The sequence below is a fragment of the Rhamphochromis longiceps genome, linkage group LG2, assembly GCF_057381845.1.
Source record: "Rhamphochromis longiceps isolate RC_006_pf linkage group LG2, R_longiceps_female_GT1.1, whole genome shotgun sequence".
NCBI lineage: Eukaryota > Metazoa > Chordata > Actinopteri > Cichliformes > Cichlidae > Rhamphochromis > Rhamphochromis longiceps.
The window spans coordinates 28,465,740-28,483,281 of record NC_140558.1 but is presented as its reverse complement, the minus strand read 5'-3'; the positions used below and the strand labels follow the sequence as shown (position 1 = coordinate 28,483,281).

At 41.1% G+C, this 17,542-nt stretch overlaps 1 protein-coding gene across 2 annotated transcripts in view; it reads left to right on the top strand.

Moving 5' to 3' along the window:
- ppp2r2ba (protein phosphatase 2, regulatory subunit B, beta a) overlaps positions 1–17,542 on the top strand; it is a 44,393-nt gene that overhangs the window by 7,525 nt on the left and 19,326 nt on the right. Inside the window, exon 1 of one of the 2 annotated variants that reach the window (XM_085421392.1) lies at positions 13,754–14,554. The exons of the other annotated variant lie outside the window; for it this stretch is intronic. Within the exon in view, the coding sequence (XP_085277518.1) occupies positions 14,485–14,554 (70 nt within the window). The 5' untranslated portion in view covers positions 13,754–14,484. Of the gene's footprint in view, positions 1–13,753; positions 14,555–17,542 lie in introns of those variants that run through there. 2 annotated transcript variants of the gene reach the window in all.

Genomic DNA, 17,542 nt, shown 5'->3' with positions numbered 1-17,542 from the left:
CAATAGCTGTGATCCAATTAGATCTTGGTTTAGGTGCCCGTTTTATGGTTTCCCAGCATAGTTTTTCCTATATCCTTCTGAAAATAGCCATCCACCGTTGCAGAGTCATTGCACTTCTGATTGTACAAAACAACCTGAGCATTAGGGTCGATAAGAGGCAGGAATCAAAACCAAAACATTGTCTGGAGCAGAGACAGCTTTAGATAGCAGGATGTTTATGAGTCATCTGTTATGTTTTCTATCTGTCAGAACCACAGAGTATAGTGTTGCATGTGTGTGTGTGAGGGAGAAGGGAAGAGGGAGGAATGCTTCATCACTGCTCGCGCCATACTGCAGTGAAAGCTTTTACTGTCCTATCTGAATGGTGTTATACACTGAAGACATGGCACTGGATAAATAATGTAACCAGATGTTACAGTATGAAGCAGCAGACAACAGCAGTACACGGAGTACCAGTCAACCTCTCCCTGTGGTCTCTTTTCACTCACTGTGCTACCCCACAACCCCCGAGTCCTGCACATGGAAGCGCACACAGAGTACAGAACATCCAGCTCTCCGACACATGATGTCACATGAAAACCAGAACTCAGTCTTTTTATATTTTGTTCACCTATAAGTCACGTCTGATATTGACGACTTGTGATAAACAGCAGCTATCTGCCGCACACTTAAAGTGAGCAATTTAGTATTTATGATTGCTTATATGTTTCTTGGGTGTAATAAAAGATTTGAAGTTGAAGGTGTAGAGTGATGTCAACAATCCATTACACTTTGGCTTAAATCCACCAAGGTCTTCAGAGTCAAGCTAATGATTTATGCTATACAGGGCTATTAAAACTATGTTTCTTACTGCCATTGTTTGTACTGACAACATATAAGTATATGGTGGATGATATATGAGCAGAGATGGGCAGTAACGCGTTGTAATCTGATTACTTTTTTCAAGTAACGAGTAAAGTAAGGGATTACTATTGCAAAAACGGTAATTAGATTACCATTACTTTCACGTAGGAACGCTGCGTTACTGCGTTACTAAAACTGTGATTTTTTTGCGAGAATGTCTCATGACAGTGACGTAAGCAAGTGCAACATTCGTGAAAACAGCTGTGTGCAGATCAACAGTGGATAATATATCGAGTGCGGGAGCGAGTATGAGCTTGCAGCGTTTAAAGCGTGGAAGTACTGACCTTAGTTTAAGTTTGATTCCATAAAAAGTGACAAAAACATTAGCGTCCATCGTGCGTGGGAAGAAAACTTCTTTTTACAGCAAAAAACCCCCCTAAACTTCCGAGCAAGCACCGAGAGCGCTATGACGTAATGGGAAACTCACAGAGAAACTCGCGGATTCTTCCACTGACCGCTGCGGCACACCTGCACCAGGGTAAACCTCCGCCTACCCTGCTCCTGCTTTACAGGTGAAAATAGAGCAAAAGGGCCGCTGAGTCTTTGACTTTATTTATTTTCTGCTGTGTTTTACTTGCATCTATTTGAAAGAGTGAGTGTAAAAACAAAAAAAACAATAATTTTATGTGCTGGAATGTGCAGAAAATAGGTTTAAATATTAAACAAATTTCTTCCAGTCAGAGAATGTTGCATATAATTAAATTTTTGCTTGATGCATAAAGTTAAAAGATTAAAACTAATAAAACAAGTTTTAAAAAGGGACTTTTCCATTTGATTACATTTTGTATGATGGATTATGTAGAAAAGGTAGAATTGGGCTGAAAGATCTATCGCTTTATCACCTCTTCAGGTTGTAAATCGTGTTTTTAAAAAGTAACTAAGTAACTAAGTAAGTAATTACTTTTGAAAATAAGTAATCAGTAAAGTAACGGGATTACTTTTTTGGGGAAGTAATCAGTAATTAGTTACTGATTACTTTTTTCAAGTAACTTGACCAACACTGTATAGGAGGACTCTAAATATCGCTTTTCTTTGTTGTGACTTTGTTATGTACATTACAGTACCAGGTAATAACAGCTTAAATTTTGAATACATTCTGAATATGCTTTGATTTGATTCTAGAAGAAAAATATCAAATCAAAAATATTTGTGCTAGATATTTATTACATAACATTTAAACTAATTTTACAAAAGAATGAAATGAATGCAACACATGTACTATATCCACATGCTTAAAAATAATTTAAAAAGTAAAGGATGTCAGGCATATTAAAACAGGTTTTAACTGGATGAATATTTTTCAGTAGTTCTGCTTTTTAAATAACTCTTAGCCAAGTGTTCTGTTGACCACCTTTGTCTCACTGCAACCAGATTTTAAATCCCACCATGACACCAGCACCATACTCTGGGATTATGCAGACGTGACTGGATGACAGTCTGTCAGTTCAGCACTTGTTATCTCATTTGCTTAGGCGCCATCTCTCGAGCCTGCTGAGGCTCAACAGAAACTGATTTGAGTCAGAAGGCAATGAGTCCAAAAAGGAGGAAAGAAAAAAGCTTAACTCAAATTAAATTAGACAATGCGATTTCCCAAATCACATTACTGATTAAATCTCAGTCTAATCAGCCCATATTATTAAACCCCAATTTACATAATTGCTTGTAAAGAAGAAATTTTCAAAAACATTTTAAAGCTCAAACATTGCATTTCTTACATATAAAATTGTGCAAGAGAATTAAAGACAAACAGGCAGTTATTAATCTTCCAGCACCTGTAGTCTGACTTTAACTCAGACTACAGTGGGTTTGTACCCACTCTGTTACGATGTTCGTTTCCTTCTTAACCGTGGCTTCCTGTGATTAGTTCACATTGTTCTGACCAAATGCCTCTGTGACCCACGTAGCACAAAAGGTGTTTGGTGACAAAGCACAATACTGAGGCTAAATTAAGTTTCCCTCCAGCAGCCAATTTTACGCTTGATAGTAAATATTTTTGAAGGCCAAGACCCAACATGCTCTGACTGATCTAACATGAGAGGTATTGCTTTTTTTCCCCTTAATGAGCCACACATTAATTCATACTGTTAGACCTGCTCACAGTGATCCAGTGCCAAGCTGGTTTTGCAGCAGTCACTTTAGCAAAACTGTACTTGGAAGTAAAACAGCTCAGGAGGCCGGTAGCATTACAGTGATGTCGATGGCAGCAGACAGTGGGGTGTACTGAGCCCATCTGGTCTGTTTGAAAGTGTGGCTGAGTAAAAGGAGAGGCGGTCGGGCTGTGGAATGGAGTGTGTGATGGATAGGGTGATGCATGCAGGAGGAGGGGTAGAAGATGAGAGTGCAGATTTTTTTTTTTTTTTTTTGGTGGGGGGAAGGAGCTCTCTTCCGGCAGAGTTAAATCTCAGGCTTGGCTGCCGCACACTGCTCTGCCTGTTTTCATACCAAGCACTCGCCTCTGGCTCCAAACCAGCTTCAACCAACCATTGCCTCCAAACCCCACAACTCACCCGTTCCCCCTCTTTCTCTTTCCTTCTTTCAGGCAATTGGCTCACCCTTGATTTCACCCGTCTTCATTTTACTGAATCTCATTCACTAGCTTCCATCCTTTAGCACTCTCTGTTTTTGATTTTCCTTACCTTCGCTTTCATTTTATTTCCCCAGTTGGGCTTCTTTTTCTTGCAGCCTTCCGGTAGTACACAGGGGTGTGGGACAGACCCAGGGCCTCCAGGTTTCCATAGTGATACTTTGTGTCCTGATGTCATTAGTATTGACAGTGTGCCGCTAGACCAAGCTGTCCTGGCGCACAGGGCTGTTTACTGTTTACCTCAAACTTAAGCCATTAGCTGTGAGATTAGTACGTGTGCCCCGCAGATGTGTGTGACATATTTCAGTGTGTCTGATTGCTGCTATTTTACATTAACATAGCACTTGAGTGGAAAAGCAACAGTTTGAACATGTAACATGTGATTGTCTGAGCGTACTGGTTTTCACTGTAAGCAGCAGGGTCAGGTTCCAGGAGCTAGATTTGCCAGGAAGAACCTCCGCATGGAGGAAATGGCTGTTTCACAAAGAAACATCCTATCTGTCTGCCTCCTTGCTGTGTGATTACTGAAGCATGTCTGTAAGGCAAAACTCCCAGCCCGACTCCCCGCCTCGTTTCACATTCTCTCGGCGGTTTCACTCACTCGTCTGTCAGAGGAGATGGAGGTCCTCTTAGCACCACTGCCCTTAAAAATCCGTATGAATGTGTTTATCTGCATACTTGTGCAGCCAAGTGTATGGCCTCTAACATCTGTGGTGAACACTCAGAAATCACAGATCACAGGGCCGCTTCCACACGTCGACCTCTCGCAGCTAGTTCAGCTCAAAGCTCTCCTCCAGGCCCTCAGCTGGCAGCTTGTGCCCTCTGTGTCACCAGAGTAATTAGCCATGCTTTGTTTCTGAGGCCAGGGGTGAGCAAATTATGGATTCCATATTGATGCTGTCACATCACATGCAGGGAGAGCAGTACACATGCATACATGCACGAACCTGGCATGACCATGAAAAATGTGTAATCTTATACTCACATGTACTTCTTTTAATTCTTTGTACATGATGATACAGTATATGATAACTGTTCCTACTGACATGTGACCCACATCTTATACACACACACACACACACACACACACACACACACACACACACACACACACACACACACACACACACACACACACACACACACACATTTAATTTATGTATAATTCATATCACATGGCAGTAGGGTGACCAGATCCCAACAAACTAAAACTAAATCTGAAGCAAAGAGTGTGTTTGTCTGAGACACTAAAGCTGAAAGTGAGTCCACATTGTGTATTCTCCATTTGTGAAATTGAAAAATAACACAGTCACCTTCCACCTTCTTCAAGTCCTAAGCAAATTCCCAGTGTTTGTTGTGGCTGGTCCATCAAATTGTGGCCAAATCAGTGTACCTGGTGACTTTTTGAGGGTGGCCTTGGAAGCAAGTAGACTTTAGAAAAGTTCCTGTCCCTAGGGTTGAGTCCATAAAAATTATGGGACATTTTCTCAATGTGGAACAAAGAATGAGAAGTTAAAATGCTGATACGCCTGATCAAAGTATATATATCTATATCTATAGATAGATAGATATGAGGGGTGCAACGATACACAAAATTCACGGTTCGGTTCGATACTTTGGTGTCACGGTTCGATATTTTTTCGATACAAAAAAAATGTTCATGCCTTTTTAATTTGTCATTTATTAAAATTATAAATATATATTTTAACTCAAAAGTACAGTTTTTAAATTTAATGTTGCTGAAAGAAAAAAGTAAGAAAAAAAAATATATCTCAGGGCTCGCAAAATTTCAAAATCCCTGGTAGCCCTTCGGGCAGGGACTCTTCAGTTTTTGGTAGCCCAAAATAAATTTCAGTAGCCCGAATAAAAAAGAGAGCAATTTTTTAATTGATGTTTTGTTTCCTGTTTTGTTTCCTTTACAATATTATACATTAAAGTATAATACTCACTTGCTCATCATATCTTGAGGCTTTATAACACAGCCTCACAAACCAAAGAGAGATTCATTAATGGCTACAGCCATCTTTTATATGCAATCTATATTTTATCAGAGAAAACTACTATTAACGTCTGCTGTCCTGGCAACAATTGCATCTCAAATCGTCATGAATCTATTAAAAAAAATCCACAAACTTTCTTGGGATTCAAGGATAAAATGATTAGATTTCAGTTTTAACCTCACAAAGCAAGTTCTTAGGAAATAACTCAAGAATCAGTGTGCTGGAAATAATAAACACATTTTTCAGAGAATTATGAATTGATGACAAGTTATATATTGAAAGAGTCAACGGTGAATTTCACTTTTATCTTAATTTGGCTTACTATATTTGACTGTTAATATATTTTATTTGTGTGTGTGTTTAATTAATTTGGTTCATTCACAGTAGAACAATAAAAAGGACACCTGTTTGTTTAATCATTTATAAATAACTGTTAATGCCCGCTTCAATGTCTGAACTGTGTTATGACCCATTATACTGGAACATTCACAAAAGTACTTGTTAAAATGACATCCATTACATTATATGTTTATGACATTTTTCTTTTTCGTGCTAATATTGGTATATTTCTCTGAATTCTAATATGGTTAAGGTCTGCTTTTTGTTATCTTTGACTAATTTATTCTACAAAATATATTCAAAACAAGGGATGCACTATAAAATTTAGTGTTTGAAAAAATGCATTTGCCTGCCAGCTGGTTACAAAATCAATAGCAAGATGGTTTTTTGTATTGTTTTGATTATTATTTATGCCTTTTTGCACCAGATAGACAAGTGTCAAATAAATAAAGTAATTACATCTTTGAATGTTGAACACAAATTCACCCCTCCCCCCTCCCACACACACACACATACAATCAATGTGCCACGACTTTCAACCAGTCAATAGGTCTCTTCCAGTGAATGACCTTCTCTAAGCTTAGCATCACATGGAGACACTTTAGTAAATGAATAGTGAATACAAAAGGGCGAATAAGATGGGTGCATCACTGCTCAACAATGCACATGCACATCCTGCTTTTCTGGTCTTAACAAAGACAGGACCCAGCCTCATTTATCTTTAACAATGTAGGCACACTTATGTCCAAAAAAATCAATAAATATGTGAATGTAATAGTAAACAAACCCAAATTACACAGATGCATAACTGTGGTACTGTAAACTGTACAGGCTGACAAACAGCTTTTAGGGATCATGGCCGGAGTTAAAATAAGCTAAATCAATCTTAAATCGTTGCCTAGGTTCAAGCATGTAATATTAATTTTTTACCAGTTGGTGGTGCTATAAGATTATCTCCTTTAATACTGGAGCCTCGAGCACATGACATGCTGTCATTGTATGTTTAATCTTATTTTGTATACATTTGTGGATGCTGTGATGGGTGGATATAGTTTGTTGTTGTTTTTTATTAGATCTGTAATGCATATGAAAGATTTAGAATGATTTTAATATTTTATTTTATTATCCAAGTCTCATTTCACATCAACAGAGAAAGTGTTTTTGACAGCCAGCCAGCACGATAAGCAGACAGATGGACGGACCACTTTTGCCAGAAAGTCTCCTCACATCATGCTACATCAAAAATGGCAAATCCCTGCAGCTACGTTGCAACATAGATCCCACTCATAACAAATCAATAAATTAAATAACAAAGCAAAGCCCTGTTTAAATGAGAAAAAGGCTGTTTGAGCTTATTGACACCTACCTATTAGAGTGGCAAATGGCAAGAATTTACCATCACAGTGGTAGGGCCTGATCCCATCTTAAGCTCATCTTTAGGTGTGCGTGTCGGTTTCGGGGGTGGGTGGGTGGGTGGTTGGCGACTCTACTTGATAGAAAAGTGTGGATGGACAGCTTGCTACCCTGTGGGCACCACAACTACAGTCTATCTGTGATCCACGCTGGCAGCTGCTCTGCCAAATGGGATTTTCCTGGAGATTACAGCCTCTAAGTGTGACATGCTTGCATGTGTTTGTCTTTGTTGTTGACGGAGTGCGTGTGTGTGGACTATTGTAATAAAGCAATGTGCATTTGCGTGTGAGAGCTTGAGTCTGTGTGTGTGTGGGTGGGGGAGTCTTGAACCGAGGTGCACAGAGAACATGTTCTGTTGTCACATGGGGCTGGTTGAAACATGACTGAATGGCTGCAGGGAACCCTCTCTGGCAAGCTGTAGCAAAAAAAAAAAGAAGAAAAGAATGTTCAGATGTGGGGTCAGGCTATTTCCACACTGCTGCTTTTCTTGTTAGTAACAGGAGTTCTTCTTGAATAGACACTCCCTGTCCAACAAGCGTGATTACCTACATGCTGGCACATAACAGTGCTTCAGCATGGTACTACAGCACACACAGTAGGCATGTACATTACAACAGCGTATAATTGTGTGAAAGCTGGAAAAGAATTCCATTTACAGAAAAGAGTTTCTTTGTTTTGTTATTCTTAGTTTTTGATTGTTAGTTTGATACAGAGAAAATATTTGAAGACACAAAAGGCTGTGAAAACTCGTGATAGTCATTTTTTATTATACTGACTAGTTAATTCATATTAGAAGCAGCTCCTGAACTAACTCCACTAGCTTTTCTCTCTGATTTGTTCAAATGAAAGCCGAGCTATACGACATCTGAGAAACATTTTATAGAAATTGTATTTCCCCTTTAGGCCTTTTTCACTTTCTGCTAGCTTCAGCACAGTGCAGAGCTGTCCACGGTTCTGAACATAAGCTGCGCATTGATCCCTACTTGTGTATGGGTAGGTGGCTTTGTAGGCACTCACTAACCTGCTTAACCTACTTTCTACCAGTCGGTCTTTCATGCGTCCACACATAGAGGAAAGTCCTGTAGGTTAAATATAGCATACTTGACAACACACTGTGTTTGTCCAGTCTTTCAGGGCCGCACAGACAGACTTTGTTTTTGCTGTTTTCTCCCAATAAAGCGCTGATCATTTTCACTAATGAAAGCCAGCTTTCCTCCGAACATGAGCCCTCTGTGTTCTTCCCATTAACCCAACTAGTACAAAATGTGTTGGGACGTGCTTGAGCCTTTATAGAGATGAATATAACCAAAATAATGACATTTTAAGATCTTAATTGTCCAATTATGTGGACAGCTGTTGTGTTGCATTGCAATGCCAGTTCAATTGCAGTTACCTAGCAACCGTAGCAGCGCAATGCAATGATTTTCTGTTAAGTGGCACCATTTCCTCTCAGCAAGACTAGACTGTGTAGTCAGAAAACAAATCAAAATGTGTAGCAGCGTTGTAGGATTCTTCACCTGTCGGCCAATTTGTATGTTGCTTTATTGCTCGTAACATTTTAACACAACAAAGGCTATTATAAGTGTGTATATGTGTGTGTTTTGTGATTAGGGTACCTGCTTTATATAGATGCCAATGTGGGTCATGCATCCATGCCTCTGTTCTTGAGGTGTGTACATGCAAACACAATCATTTCGCTTGATTAATGTTCAACCAAAATGCTACGTCCTGCGCTAATCATTGTACATGCATTCTTTTCAATTAATTTATTATCAAGGGAGGCAGAGAGAGAGCGAAGGAGGGAGAGATAGAGAGCTAAAGGGGGGGAGGTTGGGGGAGGGGACTAGAGAGTCAGGGGGAAACAGAAAATCCAGTCCTGCTGGTCTGAAGTCTCGGAGCAATGGAGCATTAGTCTCATCCTGATGTAATTGGAATGACACCAAGAGTAAAGCCTACTGATTTAGGGACAGCCTCTAGGCTTGATTTAATGCCCTCAACCAAAACTATACATCCATCTTTTTATCTTTCTCCCCTTCCTTCTTCCAGGCCCTGAGTTCTCCTCTGTTATCCCTCCCCCACCCTGACTCAATTCATTTGCCGACTACATGTATCTCCATCTGTAGTCTATTAACAGAAGAGTAGCAGCATTTTATATTACTTAAAGCCAGGAGGTTATAAACTCCCACTAGAGACTGTATTTTCCAGCTTTTTACCTTTTCTTTCTGGCATTTATGTGCTTGAATGACAGTGTTTTAGTTTCACAGAGGTTACATTTAAAAACCGTATAAATATTTCCGTAGTAGACCGCAAAGAAAGGGCAGAATGAGAGAGCGTATCCAGGCCAGGTACTTGTTCCTTGGGGTTTGCTGCTACTCAGTCCCCTGACAGATGGACTGCCAGGCCAATCCTATTACCCCCGTGTGTTTAGCTGCTCTTAATGCCAGGGTGGGTTGCATGGCTAATGGCAGGCAATGAATGTTTGGAGAGGGAATTTAATGCCATTGAATGATTATCATCCTGATTTGTTGGGTAACACAGAAAAAATCTAAAACCGGTGAACAGACATTAAAAATTATGACCATAACAACTGTGTAGCTCAGCATGTTGTGCTCTGATACAGCTTGTCCCACTGAGGCATGTCATACGAAATCAGCTCAACTACTAAATAGGCTTTACTGTATATGTTTTGAATTACAGCTTTACCTTTCTACCTTAAAGAGGAAGAAAATGGCCTTTTTTAGTGTTTTTAATGTATTTTGTTTTATTTTGCATTTTGTGCTTTCAAACCTCTGGACTATTATAATATAATAATACAGTCCTTTCTTATGTTCAGTTAAAGCATCCTGGTCAAATGATGGCAGTTTTTAGGAACAGCTGTTTTGTGAGAATACCTGCTTCATAATTCTACAATAAATCTTGAAACAAAGTAGGTCAAACATTGCCTAGGGTTAAATCTTAATTCTGTAACCACAGCTTTCCTGAGTAAAATAATCCATACTTTTCAATTTGCATGATTGTATGACTTCAGGCAGTTTAGATTTGCTTTCCATCACAGATTTTGTTGTGCTGTTCAAGGGACGGCAGCTATTCATTTAAAATATCTGAATGTATTAAAGCATTGTGGGTAGTGCTGTAAATCAATTAGCAATTATGGCAATATTGGATTTGAAGCTGCAGCAGCGAGCAGTTTTAGGCAGCCTCAGTCGGTCAGTCCACCACTTGTTCCAAGTGTCAAATAAATTGTCAAGAAATTTTGAACATGTCATGCTGTGAAATCTTTTATAGATATTATTATTGCTCAGCAGCTCAATCTTAATGCTCCGTTCATCATTAATCAAATGTCACGTGAACATGTTTCTTCATATTTGAATGAGTGCCCTGGTCATGTTGCATCCAGTTAAATGAACAGGTAAGACTATAACATTTGTGTTCTGCCTTCTGACATGGGCATGTTTCAGTCAAGCTGTGATGAACATGAACATAAAATGAATGATAGAAATTACTTGTGTGGAAAAAAAGCTGACTTTTAGTCTTACTCTGCCAGCACATCAGAGTTTTGACATCTGATGAAATATATGATAAACCAGCTCGATGGCCCGGGGCACAGTTTTTTGCGTCTTCATTTATGTTTCCAAATGGCGTGTCCCTATGACTGATCATCTCTTGACATTTCCCTCTGTGAAACCACGAGGTTCTCTGTTGAAACGCCTCCAACAGCTACTCAATGATATTCCATGAAATGTGGCACAGATGTTGTTTTTCCCCTCTGGAATAATTGTAATAACTTTAGTTACCTCTTCCTTTTGCACCATCAATTGAAAATGTCATGTTTATAGGAAATTTGATTTATGAATCACAAACCCTGCAAAACATTCCAGTCTCGTGTATACTGGTAGTTGAAGAACGATAGCATGTCAGTACATTGAAATAAATAGTGAACATGCTAAAAAGCATCACTAGATTACTTCACTTCCAGCCACACTGGACCAACAGGTCAACAGCGGTTCTTATAAACGCCGTCTCCATGCTGCACTGACTCACCTTCAACACCTGGGGACATATGCAGGATTGTTGTTTGTAGACCTCAGCTCTGCGTTTGATATAATCATGACCAAACTGCTAAATCTAGCTATCGGTGATGACACATGCAGGTGGATCAAGGACTTAACAAATCTCTCAGAGAGATGATCGAGATTTTGTTATATAGCCGTACAATAACAAATAAAGGTATTCTAGTAGCATTGTGTCTAAGATTTGACATGACCAATTTACAATCAAGATAACTGGTGTAAAATAAATTATTGCATTTTCAGCCCAAACTATGGTTACCTTGCGTATATGCTTTGGGATTTATTTACCACAACCTCCTATTTATTGGATTAACTGATGACAATAGTCAATATCTTCGCCTATTTAAACCTGACATTATCCACCGATCAATACACTATTGACTGAAGTTCTGAGATATGAGGTAATTGCAATGAAGGTGTAGAAGTATAGGGAACTGTGCCGAACAGCTGCGGTGTTCTCAAGTATCTATATGTAAAAGCGTATGCATGCGTTTTTTTGGTATGCAGACAGCGTCTTTGCCTCCTGTAGCCCTTCACCGGAATCCCCGGGTCAAGCAATTACAACACATCAAGGAAAGCAATTGGCCATGACTAAAATATCATTGCCACGTGATTGTGTCCCTATGTTTGGTGCTGCTGGAGTCTAATTTAACCCACTTTGTCCACACGATCGAGGAGAATTGAGGACACGCTCTCCAATTCTGGCCGCCCCCCAGAGCATTTCCTACAAGTCTGACACGCAGCAGCTGGGCTGTAGACGCTCAGTCGCTAGTGTCTTACCCAGTGGAGTGGGAGATGGGGTGTAATGAGCGAGAGAGCTGAGGTAGCGGAGGAGAACAAGTAGCTTGGTGTTCTGAGGAGGAGGACAGCATCAATTGAGCCGCGGGGTGAAGAAACTTGGGGCCTTTTGAGTGAAGGCTTTGAGAATATGAGTGTATCAACCTGTAATTACTTTCTTAGTCACATTATGAAGTGCTGGAGGGGAATGGAATGCAGGTAAGGACTTGTATGCACAGCGAATGGGACCAAGGCAGGAAGAGAGGATATTGTATGGATGTTGTAGCATTGATCCCAGGCTCTGGCTCCAAGCAGCAGTCTCCACTTATTCCTTCATTATACAGTCAAATATCTGTGCTTTAACCATGTTTCTGCCTCATAATTTTCCCCCCTCAACTCCCAACAAAATCTGACAAAACTGAACCGCTCATCCATGTGGCTTCATTCTATAAAACCCTTTTGTCTCGCCGATTCCATTTCAGTTTATTCGGCCTGCTCAGCTGTGACTTAGCCAAAGTCTTTGTTGAAGAGGAGGGCTTTGTGTTTCTTTTGTCCCCGTATATCCTGTTTAAATATTGATAGAGGTGGGAAATGCTATTGACCACTCAGTTAAATCTAAGAGGGTCAAGGATGGCAGCATTTCTCTGCTGATTTCATTAAAGGTGTGGAGGACTGTAAATATGGAAACGTGAACTACGAGTCCTCACGGATGCTCCAGCAGCCTTCATTATCCCCCTGCATGGATAATGCCCCGTAATGTATTCTGATGGAGATGGAGTTTGGAGGTTGATGGGGTGTAAAACAGCATGTGTAGGAGGCCCCTGTCTTTTTTGCTATGTGCAGCATGCCTCCCTCACAGCCAGATCCCCATTAGTAGAGGAGAAGAGGATTGGATGTGCAAATGGTCCTGTGGATTAGAGAGCTAATGCATTTAGTAGAGGGGGCTCCACAATCTCTGCTGATGCTATGTGCGCTGAGGCTTGTGCAGGGGAGATACCCAGTCCCTTTGTGGTACCAAAGAGATTTAGCGTAAAGTGAGTAGATAGAGCTGAGATGCATTGCACTCTGATGCTGCACACACACACACTCATTAAAGATTATGAGTTCGTTTTGTGCGTCGTCATTAAACTCAGCAGTGAAATCAGATCTTTCCCGAAAGAGCCGCAGATGGTGACCTTACTAATCTAATTAATCAGCCTCTGGTTATTTTTTCTTATTCTTTCTAGTCACCTCTGTTCTCTAGTTTAAGTTCACCTTTCCTTTTCTCTGTCTCGGTCTTTCTGCTTTGTGACCCCTCTCTGCCTTTAATTTCTGAATCCTCTGTCATGTGTTCGGACAGAAATGTGACATGTCATGCACCTCATAACACATCCATCCAAACCTCAGTGTTGTGGCTTGAATAGCTGTTTTTAGGGTCTTAATTAGAAGAAAAGTAACACAAGCCACTGCAGTGCATAGATGCCTCTGAAGCAGAATGGAGGAATGGTAGTTTAAGAGCAACCTGCTACCAGTGACTTTACACCCACACACACACAAACCTTGGTGGTTCAAAAATCTGTGAACAGATTTTGAAGTCTTTACTAGTCCTGGTGGTTCAACTGAGCGTCACGTTTGCTGCTTGTAGGTTTTTAAAGAGCCAGCCGTCAAGCAGCAGGGAGGGGCCCCTGCTGAAGCGCAGCAGCAGAGTGGGCAGCTACAGTGAAGCTCTGCGCTATCCGGCACAGTGAGTCAGCTGAGCTGCAGGGATCGCAGGCGCCGGGCCGTTTCGATCAATGAATGAATGAGAAAGAGCGAGGAGACCATGCAGAATCTGGATCCAGAAAAAGTGGAGATGCATCGCTGTAGGCTATGACATGGAAATGCGGAGGTGATCGGAGCAAGCTTGTTGACGCATAATCCCGCCCGCCCCGCTGGCACTGGGAGGGGAAAATCTCGCCTGCCTAAACTCCAGTCCTCCAGAACAGATTTACGGAGTGCGCCCATGCTGCTGCTGCTACTTCAGGTTCAACCTTCAAGAACACGTTTATTGAAATCATCATCAGCTCTAAGCTGCAGGTTTTCCGTGCTGACATTTTTGGGAGATACGCGTTTGAAGAGTTCCCTGAGGCAGACGCACCTATGACGCGCTGCAATAATTAGGCTATTAAATCCACTGTTGGAGTCGACACTGTCACTGCGTTGCGGACGGTCGGTCTGTTGGATGCCACCCGAGGTGTGGACAGGACCTGCCCCGTGCACCGTCGTCATCACAGGTATTTGATCGCGATTGTGTTGATTACACCGGAGATCTGGAGCCATGACAGGCCCCCCGCTGGTCCCACAGCCCGCCTGCTGACGGTACCGGGCAGGATGGGAGCAGGTCTGCCGCTTTCAGGATTTCGAATCAGCCGATTTTTCAATGGAGGAGGAGAGTGACACCCGGAAAATCAACAACAGCTTCCTTCGCGACCACAACTATGCAACCGAAGGTATTTTGATGTTGAAAAGAAACACAGTTTAAAGGTGTTTGACAGTAAATAACCTGCGGCTGTAGCTAAAGGGATGCTAATATCACAGCAAGAAATTGGTCAATCTAATTATTAAGTAGCCCGTAAATGACAGCAGGTTACACATAAGATGGCATAAATAGATGATAAAAATAAATATCCTCATGTTAGGCTATATAATGATGCTGTGCGGGGACTATTAAATGCATAAAGGTGGGATCACTTAAAGCTCGTTTAATCACCTTAGTCACAGAATAAGCTGGGGTTATTACGGGAACATTCTGGTCATTTGTGGTGAAGATCCAGTGAGAATGTAATAACTGGGCAGGATGGGGTGGTTTCCCATCACCGGTTAGCGCTATAATAAGCATCTTGATCAGAGTAATCAGGGTTTTTTTAATCTGTTTGGATTGTTCCTTGTAGAGGCACCAGTACAGAATGTTTTATTCCCTAGTTTCTGAGTTTAAAGAGAATGTGTGAAGTAGTGGGAAAAAATGTATTTTTTTTCCTTCTGTGTGCACTTGTTGAAAAAAAAAAAAAAAGGAGCAGGCAAGGTGCCCTAATTCAAGGAGACAACACAATGAAATATGGATCCATCTCTCTCTCTCTAGCACACATTCATCCACAGACACACGTTTTCACTGTATGCAATGCACATAACCTTTTTTTTCCCACCCTGCAGCTACAAATGTTGCTCTGTTCCATGCATGTGTTTCTCCTCATTGACCACAGACATCAGCCTTTTGAGTTCCAACCTGTTAAAAGTGATGTTTAATACTTCCCTTATGTTCTGCCAATTAGCTCCAGCTTTTCTCTATGAGCTCCTTGGATCGCTAATGAACATAAAACACTGATTTATAGGTGAAAATGGTGGTTGATCTCATTATGCAATTATGCAGATTGCTCATAGACATTATCTGCTGCACTGATAGCATTGAGATTACAAAAACATTGAGGTCTGATGGCTTTTTGTTTTAAAATTATTGCAGTACAATCAAACTTCATAGAGGCTAAATGCCCTTCTGTACTGTATTTGTTGTAAATGCCAAGGGCCACATATGAATAACTTTATATTTTTAACCACAGATTAAGCTCAATTTTCAATTCCTTAATAAGTGGACATCTCCCATCTTCAGCTTAATTGTCCTATTCTGTTGAGTGGTTTTTATTGTTCAGTTTGATGCAGTGTTTCAGTGGAAGGCTTGCCAATTGTATAAATAGTTACTGCAGAACTGGGAAATCCTTTAGTTTTTTTCACACCAGACACATTTTGCCACCCACTTACCATAAGATTGGGTGAGGAACAAAATCAGTGAAAAGAGGAATGTAATTTCAAATATTATGGAGCTCCACATGGGATAAGATATTTATGGACACACTCTACACAATTGAACAGGATGGATGTTGTTGGAGGTTATGAGTGGCTGCAGGGTGGGTCAGAGCCACCACAGAGCTTCTGTGGGGCTCAGGTTACAGATGCCATTGCAGGCTGGAGGAGAAACAAAGTCAGGGCTCAAAAGACATACGTATGTTCTCATTCTTGCACGCTTTTGTGCCGTTTCCCCTCGTCCCTTTTCCTTCCTTTTCTTCATTCAAATGGAGAGCACCATTATTTGCCTAGGGCTTAGATGATTCTCTTTCACAACTAAACTCACTGCCACCGGTTCGCAGCGAGTGCGCGAGAGGGTGCGATGAATATCTTTGTTTGATGTGTGCGCTGAGATTTAAAAACGGCAGGGAATCTTCATCTCCCTGTCGCTCCTTCTCTGTCTCTCCCACTCTTCCATCTACCATCTCATTCATTCAGCACGAGGACTGTCAAATATGTCCTCCCAAAGCAAAGGACCATCCAGTCTGAAGCCCATCTGTGCTTTTCAGATGTCTGCTTTTGTTATGTTTTATTGCTGTAATTTATGACTGATCATCACACTTCATATATCATGAATTACTGTGTGTGTGTGTGTGTGTGTGTGTGTGTGTGTGTCTCCTTTCAACCTCTAAATCCTTGTCACCCTTAAGTGCTATAAAGTCAGTCTTCTACCCATCTCTATGAATTCCCCAAACTGCACATTTTTTATCAGACCCAGTATGTGCAGACCACACACACGCACACACACACTTTCTCTTTCTCTCTCTCACTCTCACACACACGTTATCTCTCTCTCACACACACACACACACACACACACTCACACACACACTTTCTCTCTCTCTCTCACACAAAATCCGTATGAATGTGTTTATCTGCATACTTGTGCAGCCAAGTGTATGGCCTCTAACATCTGTGGTGAACACTCAGAAATCACAGATCACAGGGCCGCTTCCACACGTCGACCTCTCGCAGCTAGTTCAGCTCAAAGCTCTCCTCCAGGCCCTCAGCTGGCAGCTTGTGCCCTCTGTGTCACCAGAGTAATTAGCTATGCTTTGTTTCTGAGGCCAGGGGTGAGCAAATTATGGATTCCATATTGATGCTGTCACATCACATGCAGTACACATGCATACATGCACGAACCTGGCATGACCATGAAAAATGTGTAATCTTATACTCACATGTACTTCTTTTAATTCTTTGTACATGATGATACAGTATATGATAACTGTTCCTACTGACATGTGACCCACATCTTATACACACACACACACACACACACACACACACACACACACACACACACACAATGGTTCTGATGAGCAGCAGTGAGTTGGTTGGGTTTCCCCTCAGGCAATCCTTGTCCACAAAAGCAGGATACTCTAATGATGTCACTCAAGCTGACCTTTGTCTTGCACCAATCCCACCCCTCAGTGCGTGGTGGGTCTGTGGGTGGTTACACTGACTCTGTTGAACACGCTGTAGTCATTCGTAGTCAGGCATGAAATTTCAAAGTCTCCTCAATTTTAAAGTGAAGTTTCCAGAGTCATCATTATTATCTAGAGGGGAGAAAATTGTATTACACTCTGATTTGCATTCGG